The sequence below is a fragment of the Python bivittatus genome, unplaced genomic scaffold (genome assembly GCF_059951505.1).
Source record: "Python bivittatus isolate LINGU-HERP-01145 unplaced genomic scaffold, Pbiv_v1 ctg000610_np1212, whole genome shotgun sequence".
Taxonomy (NCBI): Eukaryota; Metazoa; Chordata; class Lepidosauria; order Squamata; family Pythonidae; genus Python; species Python bivittatus.
Window position 1 is genome coordinate 646,502 of NW_028277088.1, and position 17,634 is coordinate 664,135.

General features: G+C 45.8%; 1 protein-coding gene across 1 annotated transcript in view; it reads left to right on the top strand.

The window, feature by feature from the left end:
• The window catches only part of SMARCC1 (SWI/SNF related BAF chromatin remodeling complex subunit C1), an 83,799-nt gene that overhangs the window by 38,593 nt on the left and 27,572 nt on the right, over positions 1-17,634 (top strand). The window contains exons 16-21 of the mRNA XM_088150599.1: positions 3,597-3,710; positions 4,590-4,743; positions 5,713-5,826; positions 6,333-6,392; positions 13,390-13,648; positions 13,940-14,101. Coding sequence (XP_088006725.1) covers positions 3,597-3,710; positions 4,590-4,743; positions 5,713-5,826; positions 6,333-6,392; positions 13,390-13,648; positions 13,940-14,101 — 863 coding nt within the window. The remainder of the gene's footprint in view (positions 1-3,596; positions 3,711-4,589; positions 4,744-5,712; positions 5,827-6,332; positions 6,393-13,389; positions 13,649-13,939; positions 14,102-17,634) is intronic.

The following is a 17,634-nucleotide window of genomic DNA, read 5'->3' on the forward strand; positions in this document are numbered from 1 at the left end:
ATCCTGCTGGGTTATATTCTTGCACAGTAGAATTTGATTTGGTATCTCCAGCAAGTGGTACTCAATTCCTGACATGGCAAAGCTAGTTAAGAATCTTTATTACATATGAGGATGCTGCTGCTTTAAACGGTTGATGGCCTCTGTTAACTTGAGATGACAGCACTACATACACCCTGGAGACATGACTAGCATTTCTTTTTTCCACCTTTCCCATGATTTCACAATTACTTTGTCTTGCACTTTCAGCCTTGCAACTGGGTGACGGGTGGTTGTTGACATCCCTGACATTTCGGCCCTGAGGAGCCCTGGCTCCCAGCCCACCTCCCACCATGGCCATTAGCATGCTTTAGTGGATAAAATGTCAGGCTGAAGTTTTCAGCAAGACTTAAGGAATAACTTGTTAAAAAGTTGTACAAGATCAAAAAAAACCTAATCTCCATTCGGCAAGAGTTAACATGCTGCAAGGGTGAAGAAATTTCAGAGAGCATTTGCGGGTAAAGACTTTCTACTAAAGGTTGCAAAACCCCCAAGTATAGATTAAGCTCCTTTTTTATTGTTGTGCCTATAAATAGCAGCGTATAAAGAATTAATATGCCTGTGATCTGTATGCAGCCCTAAATTTAGGGGTGTCTGTTTAGGAAACTATTCCCTGTACTGATGGATAGACATGACATGCCTTTTGCAGCAGGGGAGCTGCCAGGGAGGTGGGAAAAGCCGCCTCTGCCCTCCCCTTCAGATTCCTTCCATTGCTAATTTTATTTGCAAACTGAGTAGACTTCTGCCCTCAGCTCGGTATTTCTGATTAGGCAGTTGTGTTGGTGCTCCAGATGTTCACTTCAGTGTCAGATTCCCTTCTCTCCAAATAAGACTTTAGATTTTTTTTTTTTTAAGTTGCCTGGCTTAAGCTCCAGGGGCAACTGGCACTCCTTATTATGCCTCAGGCTGTAGACCGTTGGCTGTTAGCCAACGTTATTGGCTGAGATGCTGTTTAAAACTAGTAGTATGGAAGAAGAAGCTGCCTCCACAGAAGACAGCGCCTGCGGGTTTTCTGCCAGGCATCCAGCTTGTGTCCAAAAGGAATGATAAACATTCTGTTGTACTTAAAGAGGAGTCTTTGGAGACGGAAGAGTTGTTGAGGAAAACAGCGAGATACACAGTTCACCTGGGCATTTCTCTCTTTTCCCCACTTCTTCTTTAGAAAGAGACGTTCAGGAGATTATTCGTTAAGTAGTTGATGGGCAACACTAGGATCTACAGAGTATTTCTGTTTTTCTTCTTCTTTTTCATTTGTCTGCTCTTCTTTTTTCTGCCTCCTACATTTTCTCTGTTTTTCCCACGTATGCAAATACCGCCTTTGATTTCTCTTTTATTTCGGAGGCTGTTGTTGCTGTCGTTAACCACAGAAGGCAGCAAAAGGAAGGCAGTGGAATATCTTGGCCATCTTCGCGCTGCTCTTCCATGTGTAAGCCCTCCCACGCTTATTGAGTACGCGAAACGGCCTGAGAACAGCCCCCTCCTTTCTGCATCCAAAGTGCACTGGACCAAGACGGAGGCTTTCTCCCATGCCCGGGTGGTGGGCGCCCTCTTGGTGGGGAAGGAAGGAGGACAGGCAGGACGGGGCAGTTACTCATCAATCATTTTAGCCCTTAGTGCTGTTTTTCTGAGAAGCTAATGCTAACTGGCTGTTTGAGTAGAATAACCATTTCGCTTTCTTTAGCATAGATGGGAGTGTGCAGTTCAGAACGGGGCCTTTTTCTTGTGGTTTTAGACTGCCCTGAACTAGGTGTTCACTGCTGTTATTTCAGTGATGGACGTTGCCAGATCACCCCAGCAGAGGAAAGTGCTTTCTTTTAAAGACCGTCTGCATTTGTGGAGGATATCGTGGGAGGGAGGCTCGCTTTGAGCAATCTGCATCATTCTTTGGAGACAAAATTGATTGGGCTCGCCCTGCCTTGGGCCAGGCCGTAGGGAGGCCGGTATCTTAGGCTTGGTTATGTGAGGGACTGCTGCTGTTGCTGTGACCCTGAGTCACCAAGAAAGAGCCACTGGAAGATGCTCCTGGGGTCAGCCGCTGGGCTGCCTCGGACGCGGGACAGGCCTTCCTCCGGGTGGCTCCCAGCTGTGGAGGACAACCCCGGGGGAAGGGCATTTGCCCCCCCCCCCAGCCTTTAGGAAGATGGCAAAATGCAAAATGTGTTTTGCCAGCTTTAAACTGCCAATTTATTTTAATTGTGTTGATTTTTCTCCGGTGCTTTATGTTTTGTATTTTTTAAATTGTTGTAAGCTGCCTCGAGTGCTTATCTAAGCAGAAAGTCAAGAGAAGCACTCGAGGCCGTGCTTACCTTGACTTCATTTGTTTATTATTATTATTTAATAAACACATGAAGGAGTTGTCAGCTGTTCTTGGAAAAGGGTTGAGGCCTGTATGCGTACATTTAATAGGCACAGGTTTCAATCAATATTCTGGCTTCGCATCCTTCTAATTGGGAAAGGAAAATCTTTGCCATTGACTTAAAAAGGGAAGATATGGTGGGACAGTCTCTTATCAGATTTTTATCCTGCCTTTTATATCTTTCAGCCAACTCAAGGCGGCAAATGTCCCTAATCCTTCTGCCTCCTATTTTCCCCACAACCACCACCCTGTGAGGTGGGTTGGGCTGAGAGAGAGAGACTGGCCCAAAGTCACCCAGCCGGCTTTCGGGCCTAAGGGAGGCCTCGAACTCACCCTCTGCTGGCTTCCAGGCCAGCACCTTAACCACTACGCCAAACCAGCTCTCTTTTGTGTAAAGATGAGGGGCGTGTCTTGCTTCAGAGGTTGTTCATAGTCATCATCCCTGACTATCAGCCATTGCACTAAATTCACTAAGATTTGAGATTTGAGGGTTCCTGCCCTTGCTTTAGAAAGTCCCTTGCCCTGGGGACGTAGCAGTAAACTTGGAAATGGGACACCAGACCTCCAATGTTTTGACCAGCCCTGAATTACAGCTGGGGACATTTGGCAACCCTCCGTTTTCGTTCATGAAGTGAATTAAGTGAAAGCAAGAGAATTCATTAAAGATTTGGTAAATCAGGTGTGGGGAAACTCCAGGTCCCCAGATTTCGTTTGCATGCAGGCATCTCTTGGCTGCGCTACTGTGGCTGATCGGAGCTGGCGCCCGGTAGTACTTGAACAGCTTTTGTTGCTATCAGGGGCTGCATAAAAGACTGAAATTCATCAGGAAAACATTTGGTGGAATCGTGGGCGGACTGATCCATCCATCTTCTCCATTGTACCGAAAGCCTATATTTGGCAAAAAGGGAACCGTTGTTCTGGTGATTTCCTTCTTGCGGAAAGTGGCGGCTTTTGCGCTCGAAAGGCGCGACTGGTTGCTGTTCAAGGCTCCACTGAGCTGGAGCCGGACAGATCCGTGTGACGGTCCCTTCGGTCAGAGGCCGGTCACGGTGGCAATAAGTTGAATCCTGGATTGAACGCGGAGAAGGATCACGGAGGGCTGCGGAAGTCGCATCAGTGTAAATGTGCCTCTCCTAATGTGCATCAGGAAGACACACATTCACAAAGCAACTAGGGTTGTTGTGTCATTGGTCTTTTTTTCCAGATACTTAGCTTACCGTAATTTCATGATCGACACCTATCGCTTGAACCCTCAAGAGTACCTGACTAGCACTGCCTGTCGAAGAAACCTGACCGGGGATGTTTGTGCTGTGATGAGGTACTTCTGGCTGCTCTCCCCTACAGAGGCCACAGTGCCTTCAACCCAGCAGATCTCTTTCAGCCCCAGTCCTGCTGGGTGGTGACACGAGCAAAAACCTGGGGTGGGAGGGGTACACTGCTGCTTGGAAGTGCTAAGTACATATATCCATGCGCATAGATCAGTGTTTCTCAACCTTGGGAGCTTCTTAACCAAATCCAGATGGAAAGACTTGTTTTATTTATTTTTCCCCACCTTTTGGCTTAAGAGCCTTCAGACAGCTGAGCAATTAAAGCACCGTTTTAACAATCAGCAGCAGTGTAATTGTGCCAGCCGAACGCCACCAGAGCAATGTAAGACAGCAGTTAAAAAACAAAACATGCCTAGGAACCTAAGAGGAATCAGAACCCCAAGAGGAACAATGCCAAGCCTGGCACAGAAATGTCCTCACTTGCTTTAATAAGGGTTTGCCCCTCTGCCAAATCCTCATTGAGGAACAGACTGTTTGGGCCCCAGAAGGAGATGGGTGAAGAATGGGGTTCACCTGATTGGGAAGTTGCTTTTCAGAAGCCCCTAGGGCAGTGTTTCTCAACCTCAGCAACTTTAAGATGTGTGGACTTCAACTCCCAGAATTCCCCAGCCAGCATGGGTGGCTGGGGAATTCTGGGAGTTGAAGTCCACACATCTTAAAGTTGCTGAGGTTGAGAAACACTGCCCTAAGGTATGTGGGAACTGTGCAAGAAGGCCTTGCCCCCTGGCGGCCTCAGAGATGAGTGAGTGCCGCCCCATTTGGATTTGCCCTGCTGTAGCCAAGCAACGTGAGCCAGCTTTCTCCTTATGGTGCTCCTCCACTTCTCTTCCCGAGCCTTTTCATCAGTCCTCCCTGTTGTTGCCTCTCAGGGTACACGCTTTTCTGGAGCAGTGGGGGCTTATTAATTACCAAGTGGATCCAGAGAGCCGGCCCATGGCCATGGGGCCTCCTCCCACCCCACACTTTAACGTGCTTGCTGACACCCCCTCTGGACTCATGCCGCTCCACCTGCGGACTCCTCAGGTAACGGTCCTTCTGGCAGGGCTGATGGGTCTCTTGAACTTTGATGCAGCCTTCGGGATGAGATGTGCCTGTAAAACTGGGTTGTATCAAGTATCAGTGGGAAATATTTGCGGAAAGGAGATTCTCCATGACCCTCTTTCCCTATTAAGGGAGTTTTCCCAACCCTGACTCCATGCCTGGGCATTGGTTGTGTGGAGAGGATGAGGGGAACTGTAAAAAGAACTTTTGGAGAGCATATTGGGGTGAAGGTGTGCTAGTTTCTTAGTTTTTAGCATCCTTTCTAGTTTTCAAATCTCTATTCACAAACATTGGCTCAGCTTCCTAGCTAGGATATGACCCTAAAGCTGCAGTTGATATTTGTAGTGTGGAAGAACTCTGGGCTTTGTTTTGATTTTTAACTGGGAGGAGGGGAATACTGTTTTGGAGCACTCTGGGTAGTAGTGATACAGGTAGTCCTTGCTTAACAACCACAATAGGGACTGGAAAGTTGGTCGTTAAGTGGGACAGTCATTAAGCAAGTCACCACATGACCAGACCCGATTTTATGACCATTTTTACGATGGTCATTAAGCGAATCATGTCATTAAGCGAATCCAGCTTCCCCAGTGGACTTTTTTTGCCAGAATTCATTTAACAACCATGTGATTCGCTTAAGAACCATTGTTAAAAGGTTGCAAATCGCAATTGTGTGACTGGGGGTGTGTGTGATGATTTGCAATGATCATAAGTGTGAGTACAGGTTGCAAAGCATTTTTTCCAATGCCATTGTAACCTTGGGCCATCATTAAACAAACGTTCTTTAAGCAAGGGCTGCCTGTATGCACTTGGAGCGTATAGTACTTCTTAAGCACTTTGTGTGCATATTTTCAGAATGTAGACTTGATTCTGTGTTTGAACTATTAGTTCAGCTTTCCTCTTAATGCTTTCAGATTCTTCTTCCTGTTCTCATCGCTCTGCCTTTTTTCGTAGATTCCAGCTGCCCAGCAGATGCTGAACTTTCCTGAAAAAAACAAGGAGAAACCTACAGATCTGCAGAATTTTGGGCTTCGCACAGACATCTACTCAAAGAAAACATTAGCAAAGGCAAGGCATTAAGTTCTCCTTCTTCCCTTTAGGACAGTGTTTCTTGACCTCAGCAACTTTCAGATGTGTGGACTTCAGTTCCCAGAATTCCCTAGCCAGCATGCACACTCTCTTGAAGTCTTAAAGTTGCTGTGATTGAGAAACTCTGCTTTAGGAAATCCCAGAGTGTATAATCTTTAAGTCTGAACTGACGAGGGTACCGAGTTGTTATCTTGGAGGTCAGTGACCATCCCACCCAACAGCCTTCCGACCGCCGGGAGCTCTTGCTTCAGCTCCAGGCTGATCCAGTTCATTTTGCTGCTTCAGGCAGCAGCGACTGGTCGTCCTTCAAAAGGCACAGGTCTCCCTGATACTGGCGTGCATTCTGCCGGCCCTTCAGTCAGAATAGATTGGGGAAGGATTTGTCCAGTCGCACAGTTCCATTTATCTCATCTTGTAATTAGTCCAGCCTTTTAATCTGCTCTGCGTGCGATAGACCCGTAAACATTTTTAAAATTTTCTTCCAGAGCAAAAGTGCTAGTGCTGGGCGAGAGTGGACCGAACAAGAGACTCTGCTTCTGCTGGAGGTAAAATAAAAATGTAAAGGTCAAACATTGGGAGTTTGGCAAGAGGGAGGGTGACTATGATGTGAAAATTCAGGTGCTGTCAAGTTCATTTTAAATGCTGGTGTAACTTGGGTTAACCTGTGTCTGTGTTAGCAGTAGAACAGAGAGACTGTTTTGTGGTTGGTGAGGGGAGTGCTTTCCAAGTGAACACAAACTTTCTAAATGCACTTCAAACATAGTATCAATGTTTGTCTGTGGCTGTGACAGCCAGAATGTGTCGCATTTATATTTGACTTTGCTGGGAAAGACCCTTCACAGAGTAAATCAGAATCTTCTAGTCCTACCCAAGTAGTTAGCCTGCCAAGGTGAGCCTCTGATGATGTTTACAGTGTTGTAGAATGTCACTGGCTGTTAGGGGAAGCCGTAAATACTGGTACGTAAAGCTTAGCTTCTTTGCCACGTGGAAACTTCTATTCTGTGGTCAAGAGTCTTGGTCTTGTCTTCGGGTAGCAAAGGAAGGCCAATTTAATATTGGGTTTATTCAGTCCATTCCCTAAAATGATGGCTGCCCTACGCTCTGCCTGGTACAAATGCCCCATTTTGGCAGCTTCCAACTATGTTGGGATTGCAACTCCCAGAAATCCACCGCAAGGATGAATAAAAAATTAAGAGCATTGTGATCCCATCCCCTTGGGAAAGCATTGATTTGTGGAAGTCTAATCTCAACCAAGAAATAGACTAAAAGCCACAACCTGAAAATCAGGAAGACAGGTGTATCTGACATAAAATCCATGAAAGGCAGCAGACCTTTAAACAAATACTGCAGTTCAGTGATAACTCCATTGCTGAAATGCTTCTTAGGCTACTAAAAATAATTTGTATTTATTTATTTATATTTCAAATTTAGATACCACCCATCTCACAAAAAGTGACTCTGGGCGGTTCACAATAAAATAGCAATAAATATTAAAATACAATAAAACAATATAAAATACAATAAAAATAGAATAAAAGTCAAACACATACACAAATAATATCTTCCAAGATGTTGATGGTCAGTAAGATGTTAACATATGGGAGCATCTTCAAGGTGCTAGCAATATACAGTTTTGCATTGTTGAAAAGGTTACCAAAGCTGGCCTCAGGGGAGCATCTTTGAGGTGATGGTTGCAAACACAGCCGTGACCAGAGACCAGCCCCAGTTCAGAGGAGGAGAGGAATCTCAACCCATAGCTTCACAGGCTTGTGGGAGAAGTGGTTTCAGGATCCAGGGCAGTGATGAAAAGCTGCCACCATTTTCCCCTCTCGTGTGAGCAGCAAAAGCCTCTGCTTAAGATTTGTACAATGACTATTTGAGAAAAGACAATGCTGTGTTTTCTGAGTGTTGTTTTCAAGTAGCCCTTTGGAGAGGATAACGCAGCAACCCCAAAATGCTCTGAGTCATAACATGTTCTCCAGTCTGGTTGCGAAATGAAAATATTGCTTCTTAGCAGAACCTTTCTCCAAAAGGCCTTGGTGGAACTTCTCCCTGACATTTTCATCAGATGATCTGCCTTTCCCTGTTAATGAGATGAATTGCAAACTTGCTGCCCTTCTGTCTCAGGGTCTTGAAAAAGAGCATTAAAATAGTAGTTTGACCTTAAGTCATCAAGGAAGAAAGTATGCGCAGAGGTTTATGGGCATCTACAGATGTTTCTGCCGCTCCCGACTCTAGCAGGAGCTTCTGAATGAATCTTATCATCTTGGTCAGGAACCTGAGAGATGGAACCGGTCTCTTCGTTTTAAGAAAGACTGGATTTCTCCCTGCGCCGGGATGCAGCTTCTGAGCGCCTCTGCAGTGTCATGATTTGTGGCTTCGTTTTGTTTTCACTGTTCTGGATCGGGCTGCTAGTGAGCCCCAGCTGTGCTGTTGGTCTAAGAGGGCCACGTTTTTTGTACGTTGCTGTTCCAAGATCTCTTTCACACGCATGGGGGAACTTGCTAACTGTAATAGAAGTAAGCCTGTAAGCCTCCCAGTCGCTTTTCTGTGAGATGGGCAGCTGTACCAATTTGATTAATAAATAAATACTTGAATAGCCAAACTATTAGCAGGAGGGAAATGGGAGCCAGCGTTCTCTGATGGAGCGGCCATTTTCTGCTTGAGTGCAACACACACCCAGTCAAATTGTCTGACTCTCAGGAAAATGTAGGCTGAGTGTGTGTGTGTGTGAGTGAGAGTGTAGGTGTTTGTAACGCGACTGGAGTTACGCTGGCAATGTTATTGTTCGGTTGCTTCTGACTGTGAGCCGGGGATACAATTTCTCCAGGTCTGTTTCTTTGTCACTCCTCTGTCAGTGATGATATCCAGCCACCTCACCCTCTGTCAGCCTCCTCTTTATGGTCTTCCGTTTTTCCAAGCATCAGAGTCTTCTCCAGTGACCTCCACCTTCCCGTTACATGTCCAAATATCCAGGCGTTGGCTTCCTTACTGGTGCTCCCAGTGAGCAAGCTCGTTTTCATCTGTATCAAATGATTTGTTCTTCTGGTAGTCCGGGGTCTTCTCAGCAGCTTTTGCAGCGCCACAAATCAAAGGCGTCAATCTTTCTTCGTTCAGCCTTTCTGATGGTCCACCAGTCACAGCCGCACATGACAACTGGGGAAAAGGTGGCTTTAATAATACATACCCTTTGTTGTCAGCGAGAGGTCTCTGCATTTTAATATTTTGTCTGGATCAGTCATAAACTTTCTCCTAAGTAGCAGATGTCTCTCTCCCTTATGGCTGTGATCTCTCCCGCAAGTGAAGTGACCCTCCTTCTCGCTTTAGGAAAAGAGCCAGCACAGGTTCAGCTCTTTCCAAGAGAGGAAATTTCCTCTGAGAGGAACTTGTGGCTTAAAAGCAAGCCGTTTCCCAAATAACTGAGTTCAACCACCATCTGGGCACCCCTAAGGAGAGGTTGAGGAAAGCCTTGGGATATTCTTTGGGTTCAGCCTATTAAGAGAACCTAGATAGAGGCTTCCTTAGGCTGGTCTTGTGCCTTTCCATATAGTGCACTGAATGAAGCAACGCGGCCAGCTACCCTCTCCTTGTCCTTTCCTGTTAAGAAGGCAGACAAGAGGTAGGGGATTACTGTCCGGACCCCTTGCTTCTCCGCCCTGCCTCCGTCCCTTACCAGACACCTGCTTACACGGCATCTGGCAAAGTGTGTTTCCATGGATCGGGCAGGGCCTTTTTCCAAATGGTTTCGATTGATGCTACTCCGCAGGCGTCTTCAGTGACAAGTAAGTGCTAAAGGCTGCCGTTTTGTTAACTGGGGTTGGAGAGTGCTTAAGCTCTGGCCGTGTGTGAATAATTGCAGCCTGAACAAGGAGGAGTAAATTAATTCAGACTTGGAGGTGGCATTTAGGAGAGATGAGGCTCCCCGTGTCCTTCATTATGTAGTATCTAAATCAGTGTTTCTCAACCTTGGCAGTTTTCAGATGGGTGGATTCCAACTCCCAGAATTCCCCAGCCAGCCATGGGAGTTGGAGTCCATCTATCTGAAAGCTGCCAAGGTTGAGAAACACTGGTTTAAAGTAAGCCAGTGGGTTAAACATGGACTCTGCACACATTATGTTGTATTTTCCCTTCAGTTTTCTTGAAATAAACCTTTTCTTTCTTAAATCTAGTCTTTGGAGTTTCTGAAGCTCAAATCTAAACCCACCTGAGTTTCATGCTACTTCCTTCTACATCATCTTTAGGAGAACAAGCCATACATCTGCAAAAATGGCAGAATAAGAAAGGCTAAACCTGGGTTTGGTTTTCAGATGACCGAGCCCTTTAGAAATGTCTTCAAGAAAGCAGAAGATAAACCTGAAGCCTCTCGTGCTTGGCTTTATGTGATAAATCTCTGCGCTGTGTTGTGGATTGTCTTTATATCTGGCACTTGCTGACCTGGCTGTTGAAACATGATATATTACACAGAAGCACTCCCGCTTGCTTAACTAATTCAGTCCCTGGTTCTGTGATACACAGCCCCTGTTTTCCATGCATGTGCCAGACACAGCCTTTCCCATTTGCCATTGATTGAAATAGACAAGGCCTGTGTTTGCAAAGATTGTGCCCCAAATCCGTGGATTGCACCATTCTTGGTACCTTTGGGTAGCCAATTTCATTCACGTCATGCAGAAGTGACTCTGCACTGCAGTCTTCGCTCACTATGTGAGATGCAGCGTCATGACGTATTTCTATAAAAGCCCCTCCTGTAACTGGTACGCCAAGTGAGGTTATTGGCAGAAAGGGGTGTGTGTGTGTTAGATTTGTCTTGGAAATGGTGCATCTGTAGTCTGCTTAAGAGGTGGAAATACAGCTCAACGATAAGAATTTGATGGCAGGGAAAATGGTTATCGCACCTCAAGATAAAGAGGTTAACGCTGCTTTGATTACCAGGAGAGGAATATAGTACCTAGAATATTATTTAAAGCACGTGACAGTGTCTGATTGTTTAAACATTTATGTATATGTGTGTTATATTTGTTGTTAAGGTTGTGATTAGGATAGTGCAGTGATTTTAAAAAATGTGTTAATATGGTTTATTAGCAGCCCAGAGGTGTCAGTTGATCTTAAACTTGCAGAAATAAGAGGGGCCAGCGATATGTTGTAGTACTGTGTTAAAACTGAACAGTTACTATGCAATATGACAAGACAGCTTCCTGACTGCGTATTCATCCACTAATCCATCCATCAAATTACAAACTAGGATTCTGTGCCACAATTTGGCGTTCTATAAACTATTGGATATGTTCTTTTTGCTTTAAACCTAGAGATAAAACTCTAAAAAGGATTTAAATTTGTATTTAACTCTCCCATTTCTAAATAGAACTGTTGGAAACCCTCAGTATACAGAGAAAATTCAAATTTACAGTGAAGTAGATATTACCAGCTGAATGGTTCGCAGGGAGTAAGGATGTGCTAAGAATGCACTGTAATCAGAGTTGACCTGGGGAAACTGTAGTGCAGGAAGGTCAAGAAATGTCTGTTTTCAAGAGAATCTACCTTATAGGAAATCTGCACACACACTGCGCAGAGTGGAATCCTACAACATGATAACTTGTCTCCTTTTATTTAAATCACAAAAGAAAAAATGAATTTGGCACAACTATCAATTCCTTTTCAGCTCCTTTCTCCAGTTCCTAACTATTCCTCCTCTCAGATACGTCCTTCTTCTTAGAGTTGTTGTGGGCATTTTGTGGCAAGTGGAGCCATTTAAATGCAGCAACTGTATTTTGCCAGCATTTGTATCTGAACCTAAATTGAGGATAGATTTGATGGAAAGCCCAGATAATGTGAAAAGATACCTCCTCCCTAAGAAAGAATGCATATTCCAAGGGCCCTAAATAAATCTCACAAATGCATGCAAATTACTGAAAGCATGCAAATGTGCTAATTATTCCAATTGCTGTAGTTGTTGCCTGTAATACAGACACCTGGAACTGTGGGTGCTGCTTCTGCTTGGATTGAGCTTGGAGTTTTCAGGGTAGAAAGATCAAGGTGACCTTCAAATGGGACAGGAAGGCTACGTGATCCACTAAATTCCTAGCGCTTCTTTTTGTACAAGCTTTTTTAGTTTACCTCTGTCCTTGCTGCATTTGTGAGTTGTGCTGCAGCCCGGAGAGGAACTCAGTGTGATGACCTCCTTGACTTTGGGGTCATCTTCCTTTCCTTTTGCTTGGATCTGACCCTCTCAGTAGCTTCATTCTTTCCTCACAGCATTCTGTCCGTGCCAACTGGGAATGACCAGAATTGGATGTTTAGCCCATCTGGAAAGCAGTAGGTGGGAGAAGTTTAGAAATAAGGTCTCTTCCATGTCAAGTGGAAGGTGAAGGTGTTGGTTGCCATCCACGACATGGACTGCATGTGTGTACAGAATGGATCATAAGTCAAATATTTAGTTCTTCCCCCACCAGACATTGGAATTGTGAGGCTGAGAGCAAATTTAAATCTTTTGCATTCTCCTTCCAACGAACAGAGCTGGACCTAATGATTTGGGGGACGGGGGGTGAGGTAGTTCAAAGAACCTGGTTTGCTTCAGTCCCAAAGGAAGAATACAGGCTACATTTTAGATAAGAGGCAGATATGCCTGAGCAATTAAGCTCACAGCAATTCCACCCCAGCCTGGATATCACGGAGGAAGGAGAAAACAAGGGTAGGCACTTTCTTCGAGGAAGTGAAAGGGCTTTGTGAGGGAAGGATCCTTGAATGCAGTCCAAAGACGGGAGGGAGGGAGGGGCAAAAGTGGTGGCATTGGTTGTGGGACTGGAAACAGAGAGAGAGATGTTAATGGGTGAGACAAGTTAGCAGCGGCCAGAATGGCGGATACTTCTTGGCCTGCTCTAGAGAAAGAAAAGCAGCCTCTCAGAATCGAGTTAAAAGTAAGGGAAAGGCATCCCCAAGTCAAGCGTAGCTTCTGGGGACCACCTAGAGACATTCATCCTGTTTTCTTGGCAACAGGACAGGGGTGCTTTCCTATTGGCGGCTGCTGCTGCTCTCTTCGTCGTCTTCATCGTCTTCTCCTCTTCCCTACCAAGCCTAGAACCGTGGCATTCCCGTTGCTCCACCCAAGGACTAGCCAAGCCCAAGCCCGCTTAGCTTCTTGAGATCAGCCAAGGTCGACCAGGGGCTACTTCAAACAGCTGTAATTGCTGTGACACATGTAACTCCCTTTGCAGCTGATTTTATTATAACGACCTGGCATTTGCTGTTCTGGAATACACGTTTCTCAGCTTTTCCGTCTGTTCTTTCTGTATATATTTGTGACTGCTGTTTGTTTTATCCTCCATTAAAAAAACCCCATAAACCTACTGTTTGTGAAAAAGAGTGGTTGTGTTGCATTAGAATTCCTAATACCTAGATCCAGTCTCAACCAGGCTGAATGTGTTTTTGATTTATCTGACGAACTGGTCGTTTCTGTTATGTGTAGCAGATGTACGAAGATGTTGGCACTGATGGGATGCTGGGGTGCATATGGGCCTCTCCTTAAAAGCATGTTTTCCTCTCTGTCAGGCTTTGGAGATGTACAAGGATGACTGGAATAAAGTCTCTGAGCACGTAGGGAGCCGCACCCAGGACGAGTGCATACTCCATTTCCTGAGACTTCCCATTGAAGATCCCTACTTGGAGAACTCAGATGCTTCCCTGGGCCCTTTGGCTTATCAGCCAGTCCCTTTCAGCCAGTCTGGAAATCCAGTGATGAGCACTGTGGCATTCCTGGCATCAGTCGTGGATCCCCGGGTGGCTTCAGCAGCAGCCAAAGCAGCTTTAGGTATGGTGTCACCTAAAGTCCATAGGAGGAGGGCTTCGATCTGTGCTTGCGCTGGCTCAGATGCAAAGGAAATTCCCTCCCGTTGCACTGTATGATCGCTCATAAATGCGCTGTTAAAAGTTGCATGGAAGGATCCTGGCATTTGGAAGGCTTGATCAAAGCTGAGGTGTTCACACAGGCCGCTTCAGCCTCCAGCCCCCCTTGCTTGTTGCCTTCTGCCATTTATCTTGATTGTTGAAAATCCTTCCACGAAGTTCCGATTGTCCAGCTTCATCTATGATTCCTTGACAGAGGAATTCTCCCGAGTCCGAGAGGAAGTCCCTCTGGAGCTGGTTGAGGCTCACATCAAGAAAGTGCAAGAGGCGGCGCGGGTCTCTGGGAAAGTGGACCCCACCTACGGGCTGGAGAGCAGCTGCATCGCCGGAACAGCCCCTGACGAGCCGGAGAAGCTAGGTATGTTCCAGGGGTGGACCCCAGAGCTCCTGGCTGTCAAGCACGTCTTCTGTTGTGTTTTTCTATCAGTCAGAAGTGAGGATCCAGCCGCAGGCACTTAGTGGGACATGGCACGTGTTTCTTGCGTATCGATGGTCCAGGGATTTTAAACTGTCTTGCAAATCCCATGTTTATGTTCAAGATGGATGTTTGTCGCATGAAGTTTCAGTTTACGCTTATAGTTCGTAGTGTTTTTCCCCCCGTTTAGAATAATGGCTCAGTTGAAACATTAGCAGCACTGCCTGGTTTTCAGAGTTTACCAAGTGCTTTTCTGCATCCCATTCTGATAGCCGTTGCTCTCTTAACCACATTATCACTAGCATGACTCTTCACCCGGAGCCTATGCATTGTCTGTCGGCAGGTCCACCATTTCCTTCTCCTCTTCAATGCTAGAAGACAAAGTAAGTTTAACAGTGATACAGGCTTAAAACCTGCAGCCCCCACTTCTGAAGATTCAGTCTTACCTGTTTGTGAATAAAAGGTGGCTGGTTAACAAACATAATCAGGCCCTTGGTGATCTTAACACAAGATTGATTATTGATTTTTTAAAATTTATTATGGCCATATACTCCAGAAGAATCTGGATGGCTAACAGTGTCCAAATATACAATTAAAGATGTCCCTTTCTCCATTCCTATCTTAGGATAATTTCGGTTGTTCTAAAATAACCTTTCTCACCTGGGGTTCTGTAAGAGATTGTGACTGAAAAAAATTAACATTGTTTTTTTGAACTTCATGTGCTGCACAATGCTAGAGCTCACATTGGTGGGAATTTTTACGTGCTGCAACTTAGCTGCTGTCCTGCTGCTTTGCTGTTGTTGTAAATGTGGCAAAACATGGATTGTATAGGTTAGAAATTAATTGTATTTTGAGGTTTTTGTATTTTTTGTGATTTTTATGCAGGGGTTTCCTGTGACCTGAAAGTTATTTCAAGGATTCTTCCAGGGTGAAAAGGTTGAGAAAGGCTGATCTAAAAACTCTTTATGGGGCTGATGGGAGTTGCAGTGCAAGAATATGTGGAGAGCGCAGATTCTCTACTACTGGGTCTAAGATGTTCTGAGTCAGACAGAATTCCCCCACAGACACACATACTGTGTGATCTGAGATTGAATCCTGTGTTTCAACTTGAGATGTCAGAATTGGACAAATATTCCTTTGTGTATACTTAGCAGGGTTAGTCAGAAACTACATGGCTTCTGAGGATCCATGGTCCACTCTCAAGCCTACTGTCACCCCTTCCCTCCAAACACTTCATCTTTTTCCAGATGGTAGGATCAGTACTCAGTTCTCAGCCGGTTGGTCATCTGCATTTCGGCAAGGTTTGTTTGTTTAAATGATTTGTATGACTGCTCAACTTGCAGATTGCAATTCTGGGAAGGTAACATGAGATTAAATGCAAAACCAGATAATAAACAAAGAAGAATCACCACAGCCCAAAGCCCTAAAACACCACACCTTTAGAAACCTAAACCAATTTTGCAGATCGGCTCAGTCAACATTCTCACCCAGTGCTTGCAGGAAAAAAACCAGTTGTTAAAGCATCATCGATGCCCAGCAGGATCAGGGCCATCGAAGTCTCAGGGTGTTCCAGAGGGACAGCGTGCCCACTGTTGGATCTCACGGGAAGGGCAGGCAGAATCAGAGATAGGCTGTCCTGCGAATAACCCAGCCCTGTGCCATGAAGGTCTTTTCAGGTTATAACCAATGCCTTGAATTGCATCCAGAAGTCTTTGGGAAGCCAGGGCAGTTTGCAAAGTAGTGGTGTTACATGGGCATACCATGATACATAAATAACTACCTATGCTGCTGCATTTTGGGCCAACTGTAGCTTCTGGATGTTATTTAAGGGCAGCCCCATCTGGAGCGTGTTGCAGTAATCCCACTGGGAAGTGCCCAAGGCGTGAATGATGGCAAGCAGTGCCTCCCAATTTAGGAACAGCTGCAATTGGTGCATAGGATGGAGTTGTGCAGAGTTGTGCCACCTCTTCAAGCAGGAGCCACCAGTCACAGAAGACCCTCAAATTGCTCACTAGTTCTGTCTGGGGAAGAGTGGTGAGTGCATTCAGAAGTCTAACATGGAAAGTCTCCAGATCTTATGGGGGGACTGAAACCCACAGCCACTCAGTCTTGCTTGGGTTGAGTCAAAGCCTGTTTACCATCCAGACCCCCCCACACACACACACACACACACCCTCCAGACACTGGGAAAGAACCTTGACAGCATCACTTGGCTGCTCTCGGGTAGAGATGTAACACTGTGTATCATCAGTGTACTGGTGATATTTAATTCTGTGCTGACCAAGGACCTCACCCAGCACTTTCAAGTAGATGTTGAATAGGACCACAGACAAAGATACACCATAATGAACCCTGCACAGTTGGGGGGGGCGTGGTCTGGGGCTAGACCTCTCCTCCCTTGCCAATATCAGCTGGAGCTGGCCTCAGAGGAAGGAGAACACCCATAACAACATGCCTCCACTTCTGACCCGTGAAGCTGATCCAGAAGGATATCATGATCAAGGGTGCCAAAAATATTGAGAGCTCCAGTAGGGTTAAGATGGATGCATCACCCCCATCCTAGTCCTGCCATAGGTCATCTATGGTGCAGTCATTGCTGTCTCAGTGCTATATCCTGGTCTGAAACCTGACTGGAAAGGGTCCAGATAATATGTTTTCTCCAGGGCCCTCTGGAGCTTTAAGCCAACCAATTTTTCAACAAACTTCCCTTAAAAGAGGGAGGTTGGAGACAGGATGAGAATTGTCCAGGGCAAGAGCCAATGGGCCACTCCCACCCGCAAGAATGCACTCACCACCTGGATCACCAGGAGCCCTTAACCAACCTAGAGGAACATGGATCTCATACACAAGGGGCCCCACTTACAGCCCTGAGGACTCTGTCCCCTTCCTTGGGACCAGCAGGCTCAGACTCTTCCCAGATGTTGTTGTTCTATCCCACCTTCTTTATGTATAATTCAAGGTGGCAAACATACCTAATTCTTCTGCCTCCTATTTCCCCCACAACAACATCCCTGTGAGGTGGGTTGGGCTGAGAGAGAGGGACTGGCCCAAAGCCACCCAGCCAGCTCTCATGTCTATGGGAGGCTTAGAACTCACAGTACCTTAACCATTAGGCCATGGTACAGTCATCTCTGTAGGATCCACCCAACCTGAGTCGATCTCAGAGCAGATCTGAGTGACTATCTGATAGGTGTCTTGAATAGTCTTCACAGCAGCCTTGCAGATGTTCCTCAAGCCCATCTTTACTGAGGAGGGACAGGGACACTTTGAGCAGGGTTGCCGGACTGCTACCTGTGGACATGATCAGAGTGGAGAAATAATCACATTTTGCTGCTCATCACCACAAGGAAATCCTTCCTAAAGGCTCTTACGCTTGACTAACTCACTCTCTGGTTTCCTGCAGTGGCACTTGAGACGTCCCTCCTGTAGTGGTGAGCCCCAGCTTAGCTCCTGGGCAAAGCCTCATCCCCCTCTCT